The sequence below is a fragment of the Triplophysa rosa genome, linkage group LG8 (assembly GCF_024868665.1).
Source record: "Triplophysa rosa linkage group LG8, Trosa_1v2, whole genome shotgun sequence".
NCBI lineage: Eukaryota > Metazoa > Chordata > Actinopteri > Cypriniformes > Nemacheilidae > Triplophysa > Triplophysa rosa.
In genome coordinates, this window is record NC_079897.1 from 18,677,722 (window position 1) to 18,700,773 (window position 23,052).

At 40.8% G+C, this 23,052-nt stretch overlaps 1 protein-coding gene across 4 annotated transcripts in view; it reads right to left on the reverse strand.

Annotated features, from left to right (window-relative positions):
• si:ch73-22o12.1 (nectin-2) overlaps positions 1-23,052 on the reverse strand; it is a 61,134-nt gene that overhangs the window by 32,768 nt on the left and 5,314 nt on the right. For all 4 annotated transcript variants that reach the window (XM_057340875.1, XM_057340874.1, XM_057340877.1 and 1 more), the window contains exons 2-6: positions 6,883-6,992; positions 6,393-6,645; positions 5,095-5,391; positions 4,547-4,664; positions 3,827-3,975 (exon numbers count right to left, since the gene is read on the reverse strand). In XM_057340875.1, the coding sequence (XP_057196858.1) occupies positions 3,827-3,975; positions 4,547-4,664; positions 5,095-5,391; positions 6,393-6,645; positions 6,883-6,992 (927 nt within the window). The remainder of the gene's footprint in view (positions 1-3,826; positions 3,976-4,546; positions 4,665-5,094; positions 5,392-6,392; positions 6,646-6,882; positions 6,993-23,052) is intronic.

Below are 23,052 nucleotides of genomic sequence, written 5' to 3' on the forward strand. Positions count from 1 at the left end.
AAATTTCAGCATTTAGATTTTGTAACCATTTCGGAATAAGCTCACGCAGATCGAATGGAAAACCTGTTAATAGGGCCTAAAGCATATTGTACATAATGCTATAAAAACCATAAATAAACACTTAACTCGGTATATGATCGTCATGATGTTTATATTGTTTACAATGTTTTTGTTGAGAAAAGCACATACATTTTCGGGTAAAAATTTGGAGTTAGTCTGTTAACAGTGTCTGCACAGAAACTCGTGGGCTTCTCCGCAGCGCAGCACGGCAGGTGCACACAGCCGTGTTTTAAAAGTTGGTAAGCGATCAAGTTTATTGAAGCACTGTGTATTTTCGTGTTAATAGTTTTGATAAAAGTAATTTCAAGTTTAAATTGCGTTTAGAAGCAGACAACGCTATTCTCGCATCTGACCTTAAGCTTGGTGATTAGGACTCTTGCATTCATCCATGATTTAGCTAAAGACAAATAGTAGGCCTATTTTTTCAGTTTTCGATTAACTAATGAACAAAAATTACTCGCTTAACTATATTTGTTTTCATAGCCAAATTATTTACGATTGATGTGCGTCATCACTACACGGCTTTTACGGCATTGCCTTTTGTTCACACAGGGCACTTTCCGGGACTGATCCTGTTACTGCTACTAGGTCCCCTTTCCGGAATCACTTTTCGGATCAATCCGGGATGCGTTTGCATTCACACAGAAGGCACTCTGGCAATGTTTTGGCAATTTTCTGGGATAAGCGGTCTGTGTGAATGGGGTTTTAAAGGGTATAAGTAGATTTTCACATTAGCTCGTCCATGCAAGTTTCATTCAGACTGGTTTGCTGAACTACAGTAGAACTTAAATTTCCACTTAGAAATTAAATTGTTCTTTGTAAAATAACACCGCTTCTGAGGGCTTAGAAAAAAGGACATGAATCAAATTGACTAAGTGTTTTGGAATCATTTTTCTAAGCTTAAAAGCTTTTTATTAAAAGAAAAAAATCTTCAAAAGCCTTCATTTGTGTCATAAAGGTTTGGAATATAATGGTGATGACTTTATAATGTTAGAAATTATGTTACTGGGTGAGCAATTCCTTTTATAAAAGCACATATTAGCACTCTTAAAGAGTATGAGTAAAAAATGAAGTCTTCTCAGAACATTTAAAGGGATAGTTCACCTAAAAGGGATTTTTTCATCATCATTTACTCACCCTCATGTCATTTTAAACCTGTATGACTTTCTTCTGAAGAATTTTAGTAACCAAACAACACTGGCCCCCATTGACTTCCATTACATGGACAGAAAACCACAGAGACATTTCACAATATATATTCTTTTCGGTTCCAAAGTCATTTAGAGGTTTTGAACGACATGATTGTAAATAAATGACGGATTTCCATTTTTGGATGAACTATCCCTTTAAAATGCATAGGAAAGACAAAAATCTCAATTCCTCACATCCTCTTTTCTTTGTTTTTCTCAGCTGTAAATGAATTAGAAAGGAGAGAGAGAGAGAGAGAGAGAGAGAGAGAGAGGTGGGGGTTGAATCTGGGTTAGCCTTGCTTGCCTGCTAGCAACATGTGTTGAGGAGTGATTTGGATCCGAGGTTGGGTTCTATCTCGGCTCTGGCTGAGGTTCTTCCCCACGAGCAGTGGAGTTCAAAAATCAAAAACATGCTTGGAGGTATAACTGTCCCGCTCTCTCAATTCCAGGAGAAACACAGAGACAAGATCTGCGCGGGCCAATCTTAGTCACCATGGAGATGGTTGCCGGGGGGCAAACACAGTCGTGCGACGAAGAAGGTAGTGGCCATTTCATGGCTGTCAAGGAGGGTGCATTTAAATGCGACCACTTCACGGCTAACCCACACTTCACCTAACATCTCTCTCCACAGCTACCGCCACACTGCAAGACAACTAAACACATCCGCCAAAAGCATTTTCAGCATTTGTCCGGCACAAATGTACGGCACAGCGCAGCTTTGCATTATGGGGCTGATTAGCATGTTTCCGTCTCTCTGACAGAGGAGAGGAGGATAAGAGGCTAGCAGCTGAAACAGCAGGGAATGACTTATCTTCAAAGAGGGCTTTTTCAGGAGGAGATGGATGGAAACGGGAGGTTGGGGGGTGTAGCAGGTCTGGTACAAAATTAACATTCACCAAATGAGAGTAAAAATTGGCTGTGGCGTGCAAATAAAACAAAATGATGCCGGTACTTCCTCACATTAAGCCAACGAAACGACTGACCCTCGTGTTTTTGAGAAATCGCACAAGTAACACTTGCAATAACATATGCAAAAAATTATAATAATTAGAATGCATTTGTCATAAAGACATCAATGCAACAGTAAAAACAGCAATAAAAATTCATTTTGGACTCTGTTTGGAAGGCACGGGACCGGGCTCAGGCGAACGAAGGATGCAAGTGATGCGAACGGAAGAGGAGAGGAAATTGAGAGGATGCATAAGTGATGGGGCAGATGAAGGAGAGCCGCAGGTTCCCGGGGAGGGTTGAAATACCACCAGCATTCATCCGCTCCACCCTCTTCACATGCTTCTCTCTCTTCCAGCCTGTTTTCCCTCCAATCAAAAATTGAATGGACCAAACGCCAAAAGAGAGAAACCAAGACATCAATTTAGTGTTTAGTACTTGGGAGAACTCATTTGAACTGCCTTTATGCAACACCGATCTGCAAGACATGTAGTCTAAATGCTTGCGAGAGAGCGAGAGAGAGAGAGAGAGAGAGAGAGAGAGAGAGCGAGAGAGAGCGAGAGAGAGCGAGAGAGAGCGAGAGAGAGCGAGAGAGAGCGAGAGAGAGCGAGAGAGAGCGAGAGCGAGAGAGAGCGAGAGAGAGAGAGAGAGAGAGAGAGAGATGAATTTGTGAGAAAAGTACTGTTTCTCCCTATTACCTAAAAGCTATTACCCTTACTGCAGAGTTCAGTGCTTCTAGAGTCAACCATGTGTATATTTTATTCCAACAGCTTGTCACAGGACATCAACATGGGCTAGAAAAGCCCAAAAGAGAGAAACACCTCTCACACGTGCTCGCTCAGGACATGAAGCTCTGAGGACTGAATTCAACATCTGAAAGTTGTTCAGGGTCAGAAATTTTCTTCAGAGGTCAGAAACCCAATACAACAGCACTTCTAATCTCGCAGATCAGATTACTGACAGGCAAAGGATTTTGTCAACGATAAATGAAACTTTCCTAAAATGGAAAAGATGTATCATGGCGATAATAGAGCAAATTTTAATTCACACGCTGTGTTGATGAAAACACGACAAGAAAAATGAGCACTTCCAGATATTATCAACACTGTAAACACCATGTTTTTGAAGACAGATGAAGAAAGAATTGACTTAAATGAGGCAATTACAAGGCGTAATATTACAACTCACATTTGCACAATGATGCTAATGCAAAGGCGAGGAAAAACTATGACTAAAACTAAAGCGTTTCAAAATTAACACCACCCAAATACAGCTGCACCAAATCCAACCCCACCCAAACAGTCACACCTACAAACACTTCTCTCTTCAGCAAAAGTTTTTTTATTGAAAACAAGCTTTTGAGTTTAAGAGTTTTGCTAAAGCCCAGACTATAACACTCCACAGAAACATGATGAGGCGGAGACATGACAATGCATGCATAGAGAGGAGTGATCAAGAAAACGTGAAAAAAGACACAGAGAAAAGTGTGAACAAACTGCCTTATGTCAGAAGCCTAAAAATCTAACAGCTAATTTTCCCAGCTGGAGCCCCTTGTCACCACCTCACACTCGAGACTGTGAGAGTCTGTGTGCTTAATAACTACTGAAGACTCGTGCAGACAGACTCACCCCTCACGAACACTGTGACTTGATCTTTGTTGGATCCCAGTCTGTTCCTGACCTCACAGATGAAGGTTGTGTTGATGCTGTCGTCCACATTCTGCACGGCGAGTCGATTGTCCTGCACCTGTACAGTTTCAGGCATCAGGCCGGACAAACTGAGGAACAACAACACCACCACAATATTAACATATAATTAAAATAGAACTTACAATTCTGCTCATGAAAATGTTGTTTTGTGCTACTTAGTGGTTTAAACAATAGTTAAAGTCGGTTTCATCGGATTCAGCACCTGAACTGAAGTTAACTTCTGGTCTGTGTTTGGTTATCGGCCTTAAAATCAAAAGCTAAGAAAACTGCATTTTGTCAAAGACTTTGTTTGGATAATTGTTTTAAACCCAAACTGGACAGAGTATTTGCAGCTTTTGGATTTGTACAGTAGATGCTGTATTCTTTTAGAAGATGGGTAACAGTGCCCCCCACAGTATAACATTAAAAACCTGCATTGCTGGAAATTTCAGACAATGGCGGGGAAGTGATGTCTCACATAAGAGGGAAAATTTCGTCAATGCATAGGACGGAGTTAAAAAATACCTTTAAAACACAATTTTGGATCCCCTCAAAACAGGCAACAGGTTGCGTACAAAGCTTTCGTTCAATACAATTCTGCAGAGAATGGACTTGGGTGTTACTCATGGATGTAGACTGAATCAGAAAGGAAATACTCACGTTCTCCAGGTGACCGTGGTGGGGAGAGGGTTTCCATCAGCTTGACAAGTCAAAAAGGCACTTGTCCGACCCTTGTACCAGTTGTTATCGTACCCCACTATCTGCACCCGTGGAGGATCTGATAGAGAGAGCGGAAAAAGCAGCGGAAGATAGTTAAAAAAGTGAATCGAACATCTCTGCCAAAGCTGAACGTTAACAAGCCTTCATAAATGTGTTTTGCTTTCAGGCACTAAAGTCTTGGACAAACCAAACAGTGAAATGGTCTTTAAGTCGACTCCATGATCTTCGACAACCTCATTGACCTTTAGCTTGTGTTTCTGGGCCAACCAGCACTATAATGCCTTAGGGCAATTTACTTGATGACCGTTACTAAATCACTGGCATGTTCTGTAGATACATTAACAAAATAGACCCATTTAGACGTGACTCATTACAATGCAATTACTCTGGTATCGCAACAGAACTGCGGTCAGCGAATCATAGCATAATTGAGCAGTTGGATAAGCAGCCAGTGGTGTATTTAATGGTCTGGTTAAAATCAAGCTTACACTCAACGACGAGTTTCATAGGGAACCTCTCCGGTTGGGCCATGGTGCGGTGCGACACCACGCAGGTGATGTCTTTGCCGTTATCAGCAGGCTGCGGGGCAAGCATGTACTCGCTCTGGACGGTGACCGTGTTGTCCGGATTGTTCGTCTGCGGAAGCACCGTCGCATTTCCGTTGAGCGTCGTGGACCAAGATATGGTCGCTGCAGGACGGCCATTGAATGATTCACAGCGTGCCACGACGACCGGAGTGTTGCCTGCTGTAACCGTGACAGTACTAGCCGTGTTCCTCGGTTTAGCTGTGGGGGAAAGAGAGAGAGAGAGTTTGACCCTTTATTTGATGGTTTTACTGTGAGGAGGGTAAAAGAAGTGGGGGAAGAGGAAACTGAGGAGATCACAGCTTTGCTTGTCCCGCCACACGCTAGCACAGCGCTCACATTGTGCTCACGTTTCGCTCGGAGAAAGACATCAAAGGGAGAGAAAGGAGAAAAGCGGTGGAGATGGTTAGCGACAGGGGAGCGACGGCCCCTCGGCATGATAAGCAGGAAGATCAATAGCGGAGAGGGGAGGAGGGGGCGATCCAACGAGAGCCCGGCCAAGGTTACTGCCACATTTCACACACATTAACAGCAGCACAATTGATCTGACAATACCATTTATAAATCCCTTTTAAGCCAACGGACAATGACACATGCATGCGTGCACGGATTTGCTCAAAGACTCTCTTTCAAGCAAGGCTGAAAGTAAACTTTTTTAACAATCACAACATCAATCATTTTTTCTCCAGTTGATTCATTGGTTGAAAATTTCAACTACATTTAAATGTCTTAACCCAGTGTTATACACTAAGCGATGTGCAAACTAGACTATTAGACATACGAATATATGAATGCATGATATACATCATGCACACGCTATTCATAAATAGTAGACGTCGCTTCACAAAATCCTCAATAACATAAAATTTCATTGGTTCTTTAACGTCTCTTGACAAAACAATGACATATTTGATTTAAGAGCTGAATGATGAGTTTCCTGAATGATTTGATTTGAGGGTGAAAAGGGACTTAAATTCCAGTCTGTTCTTGACACAAAGGTGTCAAACAGCTTCAGAAGACTTCAAATACAGGGGTCGTACAGTGTGGATACTTTTATAATATTTTAGTGATGCTTTTATGATCTTTATGGAACTTGACAGACTGGTCACTGTTGTTATATAAATGATTGATTTCCAATTATTTTAACAATCAACTGTTAAAAATCCTATGTTAAGCTAATGTTTCTGTTCTCACACACTCACCCAGCATGACCAGCGATGAGACACCCTGTTCGTTGCCAGAAGGATAGGTAGCATATTCGCAGATGTATCGTCCCTCGTCTGTCATCTTCACATCGTTGATTTCAATGGACGGGTTATCCAGGGTGGGCGGGTTCTGTATAAAATTGACACGTCCCGACACTGGGGACTGGGGTGGGTAGTTTACCCCAAAGTTTGGATGGAAAACGGCAATGTTGGTTCGTTCTCCGTTATATGGTTCGAGGATCCATGACACCTGCATCCCAGAGGAAACACAAAGGCTTTAGTGCACAAAACATTTAGCCTCGTGGTGGAAGAAAGGAAAATATTACAGAAATGTTATGACCAACAGATTTGGACATTTTAGAAACGTTTAAACTTGCAAGTTTACCACCTCATCCCTTTAACGTTTAGGATGTTTTATATATTCATACTAGAAGACAAACACTACTGGTGGCTTTGTATACTGGCAGGAAGCATGAAAGTTTCAGACCTGAGTGAGCTGGGTCTCGCCCGGGTTTGGAAACTGGCACCGCAGTGTCACCGTCTGACCAGGATATGACACGACTTCTGGCTCCACCCTCACCCGCATAGCGAGTGACCCTGGAAAGAGAACGAGAAAAGGTCATGAGAACAGGAAACAACCTTCACTTCTGTCTGGCTACATTCAGGTGACCCTAGGCCACCCCGCCACACGTGCGAGAGAGAAAATCAGCACACGCCGGTGCAGAGATGCTGAAATGAGAAATGATGAATGAGGTTACAACCAAACAGCAAGTAGGCCAATGTTTCTGATCTCAGCCAGGGTGTGTGAGAGAGCGCCAGTCTAAATGCGAATGCGTGTGCAAGCGTGTGTGAAAGTATCTATGAAAAAAATATCCGGCTCCGTCTCTGCCCCGAGCATTCATCATCTAACACAGCCCTGACAGAACACATTCAGTGCGAACGTGGGTGCGTGCGTATGTCAGCGAGAATGTAAGTGGTAAAGAAAATACAATAACATACACAGTAAAGTGCCATGGGAGTACTATACTGTATATGCTGCTGTGGACCAGCAAGTTAGAATTTGTCCCACAACACTTCCCTTTCTTATATTTTCTACTACACGTTTTGCCCTCTATATAGAGAGAGAGATATGAATCTCTATACATATATCTTTATTTCTGAATAAAACTCAGATTACACAACTAACATTAAAGTTCCAGAAAACTATGACATCACATTGAAACAGAACTGGAAAAACCCTTGTGGGTCTAAAACCAGTCAGACCAGTTAGTCTGTTGAACAGCTGAAACAGGCAGAAACTCGAATCCCTCTCTGATTGAGAAAACCAGCAAAACTAAGGGCGTGATGGAAAATGATGAAGGAAATGAAAGAAGCCTGTGGTTTAAGGAACATCTGACCATGATCAGGAATGCATGTCTCTTCTTGCCTCTCACGGGTGCTCAAACTGTGGGACGTGTGTTTGTAGGTCTACACTTAGCACGCTGAAACCTGTTATTGAAAATATCCCGCCGCCCTTCTTCTCTCACTGGAGGAAAGAGTGTGGACAGGTCATTACCCTGATGTGCAGAAGCCAGTCAGCAATCCATCACTAAACACACGCACACTTCACCTTGACATACAGCATCCTAGTGTATAAATAGAAAGACGTTGTGGGTGGATATGGAATAATAAACTATAAAAAGATCAGGAGGGATGCTGGCAGCATAAATCAGCATTGTAAACACAGAAGGAAAAATAGTAAGACTCACTGAAGCTCACACAGTTTAAGGCTGACAAAAAGATGTGACTCCTGATTAGTCCTGTGCACACAGCAGCATCAGCAGTCAATCCACTTTCTCGAGCTCACGATATCAGTACTGACTGTAACCGCAGTGATAGGACTGCACAATAATGTGTAAAATGATGATAACAGTTATTTTGCTCAAACTTTAAATCGTGATTAATAATGATGATTAATAATTAAGATTATATTTCATTTTAGCCCTTTTCGTTTCACTTTAGCATATTTATTACACTTTACAGCCATTTTATAATCTGCCACTGTTAATATTTTACGATGCCGAATTTTTGGTGTGCCACCATCCATACACTCCACCCTAAAAATCAACTATTTCATCATGATGACAATTGTGCTTGCTAGTAACATATTAATTGTGACAATTATTTTTAATTAATTGTGGGAGGTGAAAATAGTTATCACGATTAAAATATGATTAATCATGCAGTTATGCTGTGACTAATAATGATGAAAAGTAAATATAAATATCAAGATATTGCATTGCCTATTAAGGGATTTATTCAAATGTATTTCACACAGATTTTTCTTTCTCCTCCGCCTTTAATCTTTTAACTCTCTCTTACCAGATAATAACACCATTTTTTTTACCTTGCTTCATAACTTGGGAAAATCGGAAAGATCTGAAAACACTTTTCATTGCCTATGCAAATGTCAACCGTACCATGATTTGGTTTTTTACCTAAGGTTTTTACTATACTGGTAGCGCAGATGTCAACATTTGGTGGTTGAAATACCCATTTAAGGTCTCAAAGCTTTATTTTTAATGCATGATTTTCCATAGTCCGGAAAGTGCCATTTTCAGGATTGTCAAATACATAACGGTCTATATTCCACATGAATGGACAAAAATAAAGTAACTATTTTATGTTCTATGAAGAAGCATCACTTCTCCATTTGTTGTGTATGATTGCTTCAGGTTTGTGCATTTTTAATTCAAAGAAATCCTGCAAAGTATGTTGTCACATCCATAACGCATGTTTATTTCCCTTTTTAAAATGAAAAACTCATGCATAGACTGATAATTTTAGGGTTGAGTAAAATATAAACACATGGTTCAGTTTATCGGTAAAAATGTGTTCACTGAGCATTTATATGTCACATTCCATAACGCTGAAATTGCCTTGTTGCCTTATTGTATTAACAGTGCTATAATATTATATCTGCATATATGAATCTGTATACAGTATCTGATCTATGTAAAGACCTAACGTAAACATTGATAAACGTAATTGCCACATGTCTGAATAACCTTTAGGTTAAACTGTGCAATCTTAATGCATACAATAATCATGTGAACCTAATCCCAATCCCCTCAGTGCACTGCTGACTGCAGGTGATATGCCACGCACGCACACAAAAAGGGCGTTTATGTAAATCACAGACACCACCATTCTGAGCCCTGTCACCAATCATTATGTCACACACACACAGAGAACACCTCCATCTCACGGATGCTGTGGCCTCCCATCCCCTCATCCTGGAGAAAACTGCACAGTCCACTGCAGAGTGACGGACGAGTGCCCAGAATGAGAGTCTGGATGGCAGACAGCACGCCGTGACTACCAATTGTGTGCGAATGTGTGTGCGCCAGCGAGCAGACCTTGATTTCGGCATGCAAGGACAGATGACAGCGCATACAGGTTTTCTGTCCGCGCGCACACACCCGCAGCGCTCATTACAACACACGCTGAAGATCTGAGCATATGCGTGGCAAGCAGGAAAATGTAGATGTCCAGTGGGTGAATGAGAATCATTCATGACACAGCTGATGCGAGCAGAGAGAGAGAGTGAACAAGGGACGAGAGAGAGAGCGAGATGGAGGGATGGGAACATAAGGATGCTTAGATATGAACAGCTGTAGGGGGTCTATGGGGAGTGTGGGCTTGTGCGTACAATCAACATGTTTATTTATGTCCATATGCAGATGTCTTAAAGTGAACAAGTTTGGGGCCTTTTTGCCACTTTTTTGACCGAGATGTTAAAAAAAGGAGGGAGAGGCAAAAGGTGATTTCGACACTTCTTAACTTTAGGCAATCGTTGCTGTCATGTATCACTGGAAATGGCCAATTCTCATTGAAAATGAACAACTTCTGGAAATCCTCTCAACTCAAATGCTTCTATAAATCGCACATACAGGACATTTTGGCAGTTGTCACGCAACCCCGGTACCCTTACCACACATGCACAATTATGAGCTAATGAAGCCTGAGAGAGAGAATGAGGGCCATGTGCAGCTCGAAATGAAGCACAAACCCTTTGCTATTTGCCTCTTTATACGACCACATGTAGAAACACGCTCGCACACATTTAAAGTAACACACGACCAAGACTAAGAGTTCCATCCTACAGGCTAAATTATTCATCTTCCACTTATGACAGAGAGAGAGAGAGGAGAGAGAGAAGAAAAACAACAAGATCCTTTTTGCAAGAACTGCAAGATAAACATGTACACAAATAGTGTTTCCTTCATTTTGATGAGAAGTGTGAAAGTTTATACATATGTATGACTGCAGCTGCTTGTAACCGCTGTCAATCATACAGTAAGCACATCTCAAACATCATTGGCCAGGGACAAGAATGTCCGCAGGGTGACCAAACACGGAGATAAAAGAGTTGAATGATTGCTGTTTGTTTGTGTGCTCAAATCCTTAAGATTAGAGGCAACGAAAACCATACACACTTTACTAACAGACTGCCATAAACCTTTCAACACACACAAACCCTCTGGAGATAATCTAAGAGCACTCCAAGATCACAGGTTTTGCTGTCCATATAGGGGAAGAAATGTTTGCAAATGTCAAAACATTCCCAATGAGATAAAAAACTTAGATCTACACGATTCACAAATATATTACTATTAAGAATCCCTGACACAAATATGGATACAGTATATCAATTGATGTGACTCGATTAAACAATGTGTTAAACCACAAAGTACAAAGCCACAAGTTTCTTTTATCAGTCTGACATCAGATTTTGCTCATGTAAGGGATACGTACAGGATCATGTGGCTGCCTCGTGAACAATATAAAACAAATCCGATAATTAAACACTTTTGGTTTCTCTTTACGTCTCTTCCTCCAGCACAAACACACATCCATCTGTGTGTGGTGTGTAACTGGATTCCTGTATTTTCCAGGAGGAACCGGTTCAGATAGACGCTTGTGGGTAAAGTAAAGAGAAAGCAAAGTCTCCAGCCATAAGAGACCGCAGCCAATCACATTACACCAGACTTCAACTAGGTAAAATACAACTTCACCGCAGTCTTGTATTTACCTAAACAACACCCTGGAGATCTGATCTGGGACCTGCTGAGAAACTTTTAAGGGCCGTTAACAGCGAGAATGATACCTATAAAGATAACTATATAACAACGGGTGATAATCGTATGTTTATTTCAAGCCTGTGCGGTAGGGCTGGGACAATATATCGTGCAATTCTTATGCTCAGTTTCCTCAATCAATTACAGTTAAATGCAGCAGTATCCGAAAGACAGAGGGCGCTCTTGCGCAGAAACACTGAATATGGGACACAGATGAACAACGATTTACCCACACACGCTGCGTCCAAAATCGCCTACTTCCATACTATATAGTAGGCATGAATAGTATGTCCGAAACCTCAGTATGCAAGAAACAGTAGGCGAGAAATACCCGGACGGTCTACTACTTCCGCCGAGATTCGTGAGTGTGCATCAGATGGACACTTCTCTATCCCATGATGCCACGGGAGCTGAGCAATGGTCAAATTTCAATAGTAAACCAAATAAATATAGTGGAAAACTAAGGTGGATGTTTGTTTTTAATGTAAGTGCCAATAAATGAATTTCCGTGACTAAATTATGTTTTTATCAACGCTCACATATAGGTTGTTGTTAATACGTCATAGGTCAAAAAGCAAATGGGTCACATGACCATAAAACGGACGCAGTATGTCGGAAATGTATTCATACTACTCCCACTCATACTATATAGAACATACCGTTTTAACGGCCGATAGGTACTTATTCAAATTCAGTACGTACTGTCACAGTATGCGATTTCGGACGCAGCGACACAGTTCCAGGAAATGCCATTGGTCATATTCTATCGCTGTTCTTCAAACCTTTTCAGGTATTTTCATGATAATAAAGTATATTTATAACGATGATGTTCGACGAGTGTTGCTTTTTCAAATGCACGTTATAAACGACTCAATCTCGTAGTGATTTTAGATCGAGCAGTACTTCTTACTGATCAAAGAGCCGTAGTTCACGGAAAACACAGGGTCGATTTCAGAATCGATTTCGACATGTATAATTAGTGTGAATCGCGATATATATCGCCCAGCCCTAATGTTTGAGCCCTTTACAATTGAATGGTTTTGATTATTTTTCCATTTTAATTAAAGGAATAGTTCTTGTGAGCGACAGCCAAGAAACCTTAAAGATTGACAGAGAAGTGGACTAAAATGTATCCAGACACATGTGCAAACCTGGTGACCAACTATGAGAAATGTTTTACCTCTGTGCTTGCCAACAAGGGTTTCTCCACCAAGTACAAAGATATGTTTTGCTCGGGGATCAAATACTTATTTCACTGACTGAAATGCAAATCAATTTATAACCTTTCTATAACATTTTTTCCCCTGATTTTTTTTAAATATTCTGTCTCTATCAGTTAAAATAAACCTACCAAAAAAATGATAGACCCTTCATTTCTTTGTAAGCAGGCAAACTTACAAAATCAGCAGGGGATCAAAGAATTATTTCCCTCACTGTATAATGTCACATTTGAATACTAGGCACATGAAATCTGCAGGCACATTATTAGAGAACAGAACTGAAATGCTTGGCATACATAAAGGTTAAAAATCCTTCACCCTGTGTGTTCATTCATTAGGAAATATTTCAGCTAATTTAATTACGCTCTACGCTAACAATGAGAATGTAGAACTCTCAGCTCCATTCACCACTAAATTCATTTGACGGAATCTGAATTTTTTACCCTCAAAATCAGTGCTAGAAATACATGAAAAGTCTATCTGTGGTTCAGTACTGAGCATTCACATCACGCTTTCTGAACGTACATTCATTACAGCTTCAGTAAACACACTGAGAGTCAGTAAACAATCTGATCAAAAGAGCTAAATGGTCACTGTTAGCACAGTACACAGACATTAAGGAAAATTGTCTGAGGAAAATGAGGGGGCACGAAGGGTGTGAGTGTGACAGACAATACTGATGTACTGGTCTGCATCACATTCCATGCAGTGTTGGGGGTGAACTAACCAAAAGACGTGGCGGTGACTAATTACAATGTTAGTAACGTGACATAAAGCCTTTTATAAAATAGCGCAGATAATACACCGTATTGTGACCCAGATATTGTATAGCCAGCGCCCCAGTAATTCACACCACCTCAAATGTGTGTGTGTGGTAGGAAAAAGCTCATTGTCACAAATCATCATCATGATTACAGATAAATCCCATTCATTCACAGCAGAGATCACACATCTGCGAATCTTTCCTGCGCCAGAAAGCGCTGAACACACACACATACATACACAACAAGCTATGTAGACAGAGAGGTTGAGGTCAGATCTGTCCTGTACCATTGGGAGAACCAACAGAAATGATTTCATGTTTCAAAAATGCTGATGTTTTTCTTCAAAATGTTGCGTCAAGAGAAAATTGTTCCGTGGAAAATTAAACCTGAACCATCACGACCTGTACACACACACACAGACAGGATCGAACACCCCCCCATTAATTAAACTAGCTTCCTATAATTACACTCATCTTCAAAGAGAGTGACAGAAAAGAGAGCGAGAGAGAGAGATTGAATATGAATAGATGCATCGGTGATCTTGACTTCATGGGTGAATCGAACAGAAGTACACTATATATAAAGTAGATCATCAAAGAGCTAAATATGACACATAAAAGGGCTAAACGAGAACTCGCGCACGCACACACACGGTATTAAGCCATTAAATGAGCCAGCTTTCTGCATCTCCTTTTAAAGGATGTGACAGAGATTAGACGGAGGCTGCGGAGATTTGCCACCACTTTTGATTAGGAACGGATCATCCTGGATTTTCTGCACATCACACTTACACACTGACACATCAGGAAGAGCGGCTAATTACAAACACGCAGACACTCGCGCACACTCCAGCAGCGGCACCTAACTAATTACCTGCTGCGAGCGTCTGCAGGTGAGAGGAGACGACGGATGGGAAGAGAAAAATGAGAGGGAGAAATGAAGATGAGACATGAGATGATGATACCGGAGGGGACAAAAACCTGAGAAATGAGAAGAGGGAAGGCAAAAAGACTATGAGAAATAAGAAGGAGGGAGAAAAACAAAGATGAGACAAGGGGAGAAAAAACGAGACATGAGTAGAGAGGGTGTTATCGCTTCAACATCTGCTTCTCCTCAAACACATCGGCTGACACATTCCAGATGAAATCTGTGAGAAAAACTCTCCCAGTTATCTATGAAGGATCAGCCACAGGAGATCCGGACTGGAACTGCCGTAAGACGGGCCGTAAACCCATCACTCTTATTTCCAGGAATTAGGAGGGGAGGAACAGGAGGAGGGAGAGGGGGAGGAAAAAAAGGGCGAGCAGAGAAATGCAACAGCTGTTTCCCATCACATCTGCACAGAGACACAGCCATCAGCTCACAGACGCTGCCCTGCGGAGGAGAGAGACAGACACGGGGTGGTGTGCGTGTGTGTGGATGGTCATGGTGGGGGTGAAGTTTAGATGAAATATAAAGCGAGGGTTTGGAGTCACTGGAGTAACCAGCTATGCATTCCCCTTGTGTGAGACTCTCTTTGTCGTTCACTCCCGCAGACAGCTGAAGTTCCTCCACACTCACTCGCCCTCTCTCTCTCTTGCTCTCTTTCTGACATTCAGAACAAGAAGGGCCTGTGTGAGTTCAAAGATGAAGGGACCCAGAGGAAAATGTGTGTGCGAGAGTGTCCTCAACAGCCCCTGCTTCACCGTCAAGACAGCGGTGAGGAGAAATAGGACACAGCCATCTGAGACGAAATCTGTTCCTTACCTCGCACAGGCAGATGGGAGTGTTGTTTGACAAGAATTTCAACAAAAAATGCAGGAAACGTTGTACACATTATGCAAAAAATGATCTGAAGCACTAGACACACACTCACAAAGCAAACTACCGACACACAGAGTTGCTTGTATTTCAATGACTCATAAGATTAGGACAAACTTCATGCACGCTGATCTTCCAGGGTGTGAGGTCATCTGACGGTGGTCGGGGGGATAAGCGCACCGTTTCCATGGCAATGGAGGAACCCAACCCCACCCCCAAACCTGCACCCCTCTGAGTACGCGTCTCCATTAACTATTGGGCATAGAGACTTGCACCGCCACAGCAACTTTGTCACTGGATGTACTCATGTACCCAGTTTAACAGAGGATTTAAAGAAACAGTTCACCCAAAACTAAAAATTTGGTCATTGTTTACTCACCCTCGAGTTGCAAATCTGTCAAAAGTGCCCCAGAACTCTTTGCTTTCCTACATTCTTCAAAATATCTTCTTTTGTGTTCATCCGAACAAAGAAATTTATAAAGCAATTTTTCCTACTATGGTAGTCAACGGTGGCCAACTGTTTGGTTACAAGCATTCTTCCAAACAGCTTTCTCTGTGTTCATAAAAACAAATAAATTTATACAGATTTGGAACACTTTGAGGGTGAGTAAATGAAGATACAATTTTCATTTTTGGGTGAACCTTTCTATTAAGGCTAGTCTCAGACTAAAATGAATGTTTGAGCTGTCTTACCTGAAAGGAACTTGCCCTGAAATATCTTAAAATATGTCAGTGTGATTGTTCGGTCTCAACATGCACACCAGCAATGTTTTTTTTCAAAGGTATTTTTATAAAGCGACTTAAACATCCTAATTAAACTAAGGCATAGTCCTGGCTTAAGCTAAGCTTTGTCTGTAAAACCAAGCCTTATAATATTAACAAACCAAACTAAGAGAAGATGAGTCAAGTTGTATGTGTAATGTTATGAAAAACAATTGAACGCACAAACCTACCTCTCATCCTCCCTCTCACGTCTCTCCAAAGCATTTTGAGAATGATAATGACTGTTACCCTAAGTATACAAACAGCGTTTTTGTTTGCCTTGCTTTCAGTCTGTGATTGATCTCTCCTCAGCCCAGAAAACTAAACCAAAACATTTACTTCACTTCAAAGAGCCATTGTTTACCAGCTCTCTAATCGAAATTGTTTTATAAACATAAATGTTTATTTACCAGTTTAAATGGGGAGTAAATCAAAGTAAACTTAACACATTTTGACGATATAATCAAAACATTATTTATGAAATCTGGGAACACTGCATTGTGTCCCAAAAATGCATGTGCCTGTATCAAGTTTTTTTTTATTGTGATGTGGTATTATCATGGTATTGTATTGCATCTTTATTGATGTTCTTAATAATGTTTTATGTTACACGTCATGTTTTTAACACCAATACACTAAATAAACATTGATATTATATCATAAATAAATAGAAATTTATACTGTATATAATTAAGCTATGATTTATAGACTGCTAAATAATTATTCTATTTACTATTGTATAAGCTACTGTAATAGAAATACGAACAATTACGCTATATATTAACTAGAATTATTCACTGTATTACCCATGATAAACTGTATTATTGAATTACACAAACACACATGCACAACTACAATTAGTCTGTGCACTATTTAACCCTGTCTATCTCCATTATTGTGCACCAGGTATAAGCTTATGCTTGAACTCTCTCTCCCTCTTTCTGTCGGTTCTCATCTCTCTCATCATCCGTCTCTTTCTGCGCTCCACCTTTCCGTGCATTAATTTATTTATCCATTCATCCACAGTGCAGTGCAGCAAACAGAACCAGCAAATGTTTTCTTTACTCTGATAGTATAGGATAAGACTTGATTTAATTTGCCAAGAACTGATTGGACGGTGGGCGTTACACACCACAATAGGCCGGACTAAATGCAAATTTTACATAAAAATCAATTTGCCTATTGGTTAACATTATCCAAATCCTCTGCAGGGTGTAAGAGGCGTGAGCAGAATATGAACATCATTTCAGAGAAAGAGCAAGTTTTTGATTAAAGCTCACAAAGTTTGCTTGAGATTAACATGAACTGAATTGAACCGTTCATAAGGAAAGCACACTGAGAGGAAATAAGCTCAATTTAGGTTAACACCTAAAATGTTGATGACAATGTCCTATCAGGAAACAACTGCGAATCTGTAAGGTACAACGGAGCCCTGACAGAGACCCTCGTCTCTTCATGCGGAAAGATTTTGTGGTTTGCAGGTTGACCGCCATCAAAATGAAAGGCTGAAGGGGAGCAGGAACAGACAAAATGGAGAGTGTCAGTAAAAGGCAGAATGTTAAATCGAAGAGATTTGTTTCATCTGCTCTTTTCTACTCTTCAGGAACAACATCAAGCCCTCACAAAAGCACACGCGAGGTGAGAAAAGACTATCCATGTGGCTCAAAAAGCTTGTTTGAACAAATCTGTTTCAGAATCCTGAAATCCATTTACAAGAAAAAAACATTTTCCACAACAGCTCAGCGTAAGAGTTGTGCGCCTGTCAGCTTCCCCGCCTCTGAACATTAAAATATCAATCTGGCTCTCTCTGACACCTTCCACTTCATCATTCATCTCTTCATCCATCCACCCATCTATCCATCCCTCTCTTCCTCTGCATCTAAATAAATAAACGCAGAGAAAGGGAGCGAGGGGAACCAAGAGAGAAAAACTAGGACACTACCTGGGACCTACAGACCTCCCCCACACACAGGCACTGACTGACAGAGAACGAGAGAGGAAGGAACGCGAAACCGACACACATTTAGGTAAAGCGAGGAAGGAAGACGCGAGGAAAAAGGAAGAGCAGGGTAGAGATGTTCAGGAAACAGGAAAGTCAGCAGAGGGGAGGGATAAAGCAGGCAGCGGAGGGTGGTCGCCCGCACTACAGTTTATTAATAATCTATACCAGATAAATCTTTCCAGTATTAGACTTCCAGTAAAGAAGCGGGGGGATAAAGATGAATCTGAATGATTTCGGCCTTTATAAACCGCCACTACCAAATCAGACCGCTCCGGCGTTTAATCACTCGAAGCCGTTTGTACATCCCTCGCTACGCCTTTGGCTTTTTTGCCTCATCTTTTTTGGCTTGTTCTCTAACAGGCCCCTGTTGCCCTCAGGGTTTGCTTATGACACAGAAGAACAGCTCACAAACTGAAAACAAACTCAGAGCACATGTCATGTTAGACTAGTCATACATACGATATGCTTCGGGATGTTAAGCTTGCATGCAAATGGGAGGTTGACGTTCAATTTCCAGCAGCAGTGAGAGCTAAACTGCTTTTTACTTACGCACTGTAATTATTTTACATGCATATATTTAATACACATAGAGACCAATTGGAACATTTGCACTTTGAAAAATTCATTTCTCACATTGCTGTGAACCGCAAAGAAGCTAAACGCTCCTGAAAGAAACTAAAAGAATACACTAAAATATAAACTTTCCAAGGAGCTGTACATAAAGTGGAAACCAACATCGTATAAAAATAAGACAGACATACACAAAAGATACACAGAGAGATATTATATTTCTCATTATGTTTTTCTTCTCACGGAGCCACAAAAGAGAAAGAGAGGATGAAAACGATCCATTGAGCCATCATGCGGGTGAGAGTGACATTTCTCCTCTCTTTATTCTTCTCTGTAGTTGTGTCCTCTAGAGACCAGAGAAAGAGAAGGGCAAGGGCTAAAACGCTGCTATATCACTTACCTGTATGAACAGACACGGATGAGAGAACAATAAGGATCTTTCTTTAGCCAAACACACATACACACTTGTTTTTAAAAGATGCTTGTGAAGGGGAAAACACAATGGTATCTCTGTTTCTGAATGGTCACAGATTCATGACCCTTTATACATCACTGAGATAAAATGATGAATATTTACACCGTCAAGTTCCAGAAATGACAAAAACACATTAGAAAAGTAACCATGTGCGCACTACAGTCTTTTATACTTTGTGACGGTGTCATAAATCATATTTCTTTCGGAGTTTGGCTGCCACTGTTTTTACATTACGTGAAGTAGTTCAGGATATTGTGGAAAGAGAAGTCATACAGGTTTATGATAACAAGGGTTAGTAAGTGATGTAAGCATTGTCATTTTTATGTAGGCTACTATCCCTTACAATAATTCTAGCAAATATGATCGCCCACTGAAAAATCGATTGCTTTACTAGATTCGCCTCACGGGTTCATACACATATTCTGACCTTTTGATTTTCTCCGCTTTCTTCAAGTGTGTTTTTCTCATTTCCATCCTTCAACAAGTGCCGTTTCACTGACTCTGTGTGTTAACCGTTAACCTTCATGAACCACGTAATGCGACAAGAAAAGAAAGAGACGAGCGAGAAGAAAGACCACAGGGAGAAGAAAAGACAGGTCAGAGCCAATTTTAAGAGAAACGGTGAGAGGGAAAAAACGAACCTGCCGGTAGAGGAGAAAGCAAAGGGCAGAAACACTACAAGTCTGAAGCATGGCACGGGGTGAACATTAAATAGGAACAGACTGGTTTTATTCGTAAGAGTGAAATTGTATGAAAGTTAAATCAGGAGGGAACATCACGCCTGCGCTGCGCCGTCACTGTAATAAACGCACACGCAGCAAAGAGACCTTGTTTTACAAAGCCAGCTGGATTAAGCAACATCCAGCCAAATCCATCGAACACAACAGACAAAAGCATCACTGGAAAACAACAAAGCTTTGACAGACTTTTCAGAGACTCAAAAACAGAAGAATAATGAATCAGAGATAGAGGGAGAAGAAGGCCACCGGAGAGTCAAAAGACACAACACCTCAGCGGTGAGATCGAGGCGTTAAGTGGAGCGGATCCTCAAGATAGAAGTGAGAAACGGGGGAAAAAGAGAAAGACAGTGGCTGTGGGGAGGATGGACTGGGCTTGTTCATTAAATGGATGACAGAAGGATGCTTCAAAGAACACAATGAAGATCAGAGGTCAGCGAAGCTACACCACCTGCTGCGACGACAACAAAGGCAGATTGTTAAGAAATCTCACCTAAACAAAATATTAATGTTCACATACTGAAACAAAGCTCAAATGAAGTCCTTTTCCGTAGACCATTTTATGAGTTTGTTTGATTTTGGAAATTCACAGACTTGTTTTTGGTTTAGAGTATTTATTTAAAAATACTGACTCTACAAAGCACATGCACCAAATGAACCCAGCAAACCTCCGGGGGACAATCTTACTTGCCAAAACACTGTAAAGAAAATATTAAGACTCCAGACACAGTCCCCGTTCTCCTCCTCCACATTCTCAAGAGAACTATGATTTTGTTTTATTTCAACGCTTCACACACTCGTTCTTGGTTATTTCACACTATTACTTCAAACATACTGACCTTATAAAATACTACAGGGAACATACACTAGCATTCACCGAATATACCCGAGGTCGCAGGAGACGAGCAAAATTATCTTAAAGGTCATTGCTGTTTGACTTTGACAGCTGGCTACACTGGGCATGCTAATGACATTAGCAAGTTCTCCGAGGAGCGCTGTGCAGTTCACGCTAACAGGAATCTTGTAATATGATAATTCGGCTCGCTGCCACTGTGGTGTAGTTACTGTAGCCGGTCTGGAATGAGGCTGCAAAAAAACGAGGCTATTTCGGTCTGGCTCGGATCCAGCCCAGTCTCCGTCATGTTGTCAGTGAGAGGAACCGAGCGCTGACACAACCTTCTGCGGTCCAGGTGCGGGGAGCTCAGGAAATTAAATAAGGGCAAGCGGTGAGAGACAGGCGCTAACACCCTCAGTTACCCCAGAAGAGCGAAGGGATTAAGAGTGTGAAAGAATGTGAAAGTGAAAAACAAAGACTAAAAATAAAAAAGAGAGGGTGGTGGTAGGTTTGGTGCTTTTTACAGCTTTTGACAGACAGGGATGTAAAGCAATCACACACAGTTTATTTTTGCATGCTTTCAGAAATATCTTTTACCAACACAATCTCACGACAAAAACATAACTATTTTATGATGTAGCTAATTCGTATGAATTCGTACAATCTCATTCGTACATTGTAGTACGATTTGCTTTCGCGCTAGTGACGTTGGGGTTGGGGCGGGGTTAGGGGTGGAGCCTCAATATTGCTTTTTTCCAGTAATCGTACGCTTTTGTACGATTCGCAACGTATGAATTCATAAGAATAAGCCACTAGGGATGTAACGATTCACTCAGCTCACGATGCGATGCGAGTCACGATTCTGATCTCACGATGCGATTTATTCACGATTTACTCACGATTTATTTTTACAAAATGAGTTGAAACAAATTAGAAATGAACAACTTCCCTTGCATTATTTCTTTAAATGCTTCACGTTTCTTTGTATAATAAAATAATGTTTTATTTCAAATAACAAAACTAAACTGCAATTTTATAAGAAATTAATAATAGAAAAAGTCTCTTTAATATAAACAAACTAATACTGTCTTGGCTTTTCTTGGATTTTTTTGCATTTAAGAAATATCAGCATGTCCACGTTTAGATTTGCAGTGAAAATAGCGGCCACTGCTGTTCAAAAAATGTATTGCGATTCAGTTCACACCTCAACCGATTTGAATCGTCACTCATTATAACCGATTTTCAACCGGCTCATGGTGAATCGTTACATCCCTATAAGCCACCTCGTAAAATACTTACACATTCCCATGAGATCATGGTTGCGCTCTTACCAAAAATAATAGACCAGCATGAATAAAGAATTTCTGTAAAAGGAAAACAAGAGATTCTCTAAAATCTCTAAACCTTATTCGTGAAAGTTGCGTTATGGTCATCAAATCAAATCGGCACATACTAGATCGTCCTTTCCAATTTTGCAGACAATTTTCATTATACAGTTAGCAAACAAACTGTGGCCAAGGCAGTGGATGTAGACTAGTGGGGGAGATATAGGCAAAAGACTAAGTAAACAGAGAAAATAAATCATTAGGTCCTCTGAAAATGGGGATTATATAATATAGAGATTCGAGTCTGATATGGCCAGAGGCGTAATGTCTTCAATAAGATGTGTCGACTCACAAGGGCATCGCTGGCCTTGCTGATCAATAGGGGATCAATAGAACAAAGCCTAGCTTCCATGTCTGCCTCTGGCTAGACGACTCAAGATGGACACACTGAGGACAGTGAGAAAGGTGAGGTCAATCTTCTAAATATTATTGCAGTCACCTCACTTCATAAAAGGAGAGAGAAAACCCAAAGTTTTCTGCTGATAAGAAGAATAGCAGCCCTCTTTTTTAAAGGAGTTGAATGCATGATTTGTGAATGGTGACTGGGCTACTGAAGGTGACCGAGCACAAGTCTAATTAAGAACAGAAACATCCATGCATGCTTTATCGCAGACGGCGTTTCTCATTTTTCCATCCGTGGAGAATAACATGTAGCGTAATGATATAATAAAAGACTAAATCTTTAGCATTGTGGTCCTTCCGGGACTCATAACGGCACATGTGCGTTTTAAAAATGACAATAAGAGCGCGGTACAGCTGGATAGAGAGTCTTTTAGCATAAGTCATAATAAAATCCAACTCTCTGCTGTGGTATTCAAGTCAAGCTTATGGATCTCAGGGCTTGACATTAAGCATGGTCATGTGGTTGTCCTTATATTACTTGTCCAAAGATAAAAAATTATATTTCATTTGAAGTGTCAATATAATTGTTTAGGATCCTGATTGGTCAAGTTTGCTTATATGAGTTTTACCAAGTGTCCGCTACGA